General features: G+C 42.2%; 1 protein-coding gene across 1 annotated transcript; it reads left to right on the forward strand.

Annotated features, from left to right (window-relative positions):
• The first annotated feature begins 518 nt into the window (after positions 1–518).
• LOC144289202 (olfactory receptor 2T33-like) lies at positions 519–1463 on the forward strand. The gene has a single exon (XM_077857436.1). The coding sequence runs from the start codon at positions 519–521 to the stop codon at positions 1461–1463; it is 945 nt and encodes a 314-aa protein (XP_077713562.1).
• Positions 1464–1703: the final 240 nt, after the last annotated feature.

The following is a 1703-nucleotide window of genomic DNA, read 5'->3' on the forward strand; positions in this document are numbered from 1 at the left end:
ACGTATAATGTTGGGCATTTTTTTAAATTAAACCAATTCTTCATGGCATTGAAGGAAATCTTGAGAAACTAATTTAAGCATATGAGAAACATAAAAAAGTTATAGTTAGGAGCTATATCACATCAATATTAATTAAATGCATGATTATGAGGTTCTGAAGACAGAAGTACATACACTTTAGAAAACTGGGATTATATAATATTTCCTAACACCATGACTAAATTATGCATGGCATACTAACAAGATACATAGAAATAAAAGAAATATGTATGGCAATACACACTTGTTATATGACTTTCTGTGGATTAAAAAATACTGTGTAATAACAACAGGGGTGTGTGATAGGATGCTAAAGCAAATGTCTTGTTGGGAAATGAAAGATTAAAGACATAATTACTCTCCCAAGTCTCATTTTGTTTTCTCTCATTTGATCACCTCTTCTTAAGTAAATAACTAACCTTCTTTCAAGCAGCTCTCATTTCCTTATCGTTCTTTTTCTTTCAGGCGTGACAGGAACAATGGAAAATGCAAATGACACTACTGAGATAAACTTTATTCTTCTAGGGCTCTTTAAACACACTCCAATCCATTTGTTCCTCTTTTCCATGGTGCTCATGTTCTTCCTCACCTCTCTGATGGGCAATGCCCTCATGATCATGCTCATCTGTGAGGACCCCCGGCTGCACACGCCCATGTTCTTCTTGCTCAGCCAGCTTTCTGTCATGGACATGATGCTGGTCTCCACCATAGTCCCCAAAATGGCAGCCAACTACCTGATGGGCACCGGGTCCATCTCTCCTGCTGGCTGTGGAGCCCAGATCTTCCTGTTTCTCACACTGGGAGGGGGTGAGTGCTTTCTCTTAGCAGCCATGGCCTATGATCGCTATGTGGCCATATGTCATCCCCTGCGCTACCACATCCTCATGAATCAGAAGCTCTGCTTGCACATGACCGCAGGTTCCTGGCTTCTGGGAGGAGTAGATGGACTGATGCAGGCTGGTGTCACTCTGAGCTTCGCTTACTGCCATTCTCGGGAAATAAACCACTTCTTTTGTGAGGCACCCACACTTGTGCGCCTTGCCTGTGCTGACACTATGTTTTTTGAGTTGTTCATGTATGTATGCTGTGTTCTGATGCTCTTGATCCCACTGTCTCTTATTCTGGCCTCCTACAGTCTCATCCTTGCTGCTGTACTCCGCATGCAGTCCACAGCAGCCCAAAAGAAAGCCTTTGCCACTTGCTCCTCTCACCTGGCTGTTGTGGGGCTTTTCTATGGTGCCATAATATTCATCTACATGCGGCCCAAATCCTACCATTCAGTGGCCTATGACAAGGTGATCTCTGCTTTTTATACCATCTTCACACCTGTGTTGAATCCCCTTATATACAGTGTGAGGAATAAAGAAGTCAAGGGGGCTTTGAGAAAGTGGCTGGAGAAACATTTTCTGGGACAACTACAGTGAGAATAATTTGATAAACTGGCAGAAGCCAAACTGGATCCAGATTATAAAATTTGTGTTCTATCAATATATTTTGCTCTCACTTGGTCAGTTCACACTTTTTTAAAGATTTTATTTATTTATTCATTCATGAAAGACACACACAGAGAGAGAGAGAGAGAGGCAGAGACACAGACAGAGAGAGAAGCAGGCTTCATACTGGGAACCTGATGTGGGACTCGATTCCAGGTCTCCAGGATCACA

Source organism: Canis aureus, chromosome 18, assembly GCF_053574225.1.
Source record: "Canis aureus isolate CA01 chromosome 18, VMU_Caureus_v.1.0, whole genome shotgun sequence".
NCBI lineage: Eukaryota > Metazoa > Chordata > Mammalia > Carnivora > Canidae > Canis > Canis aureus.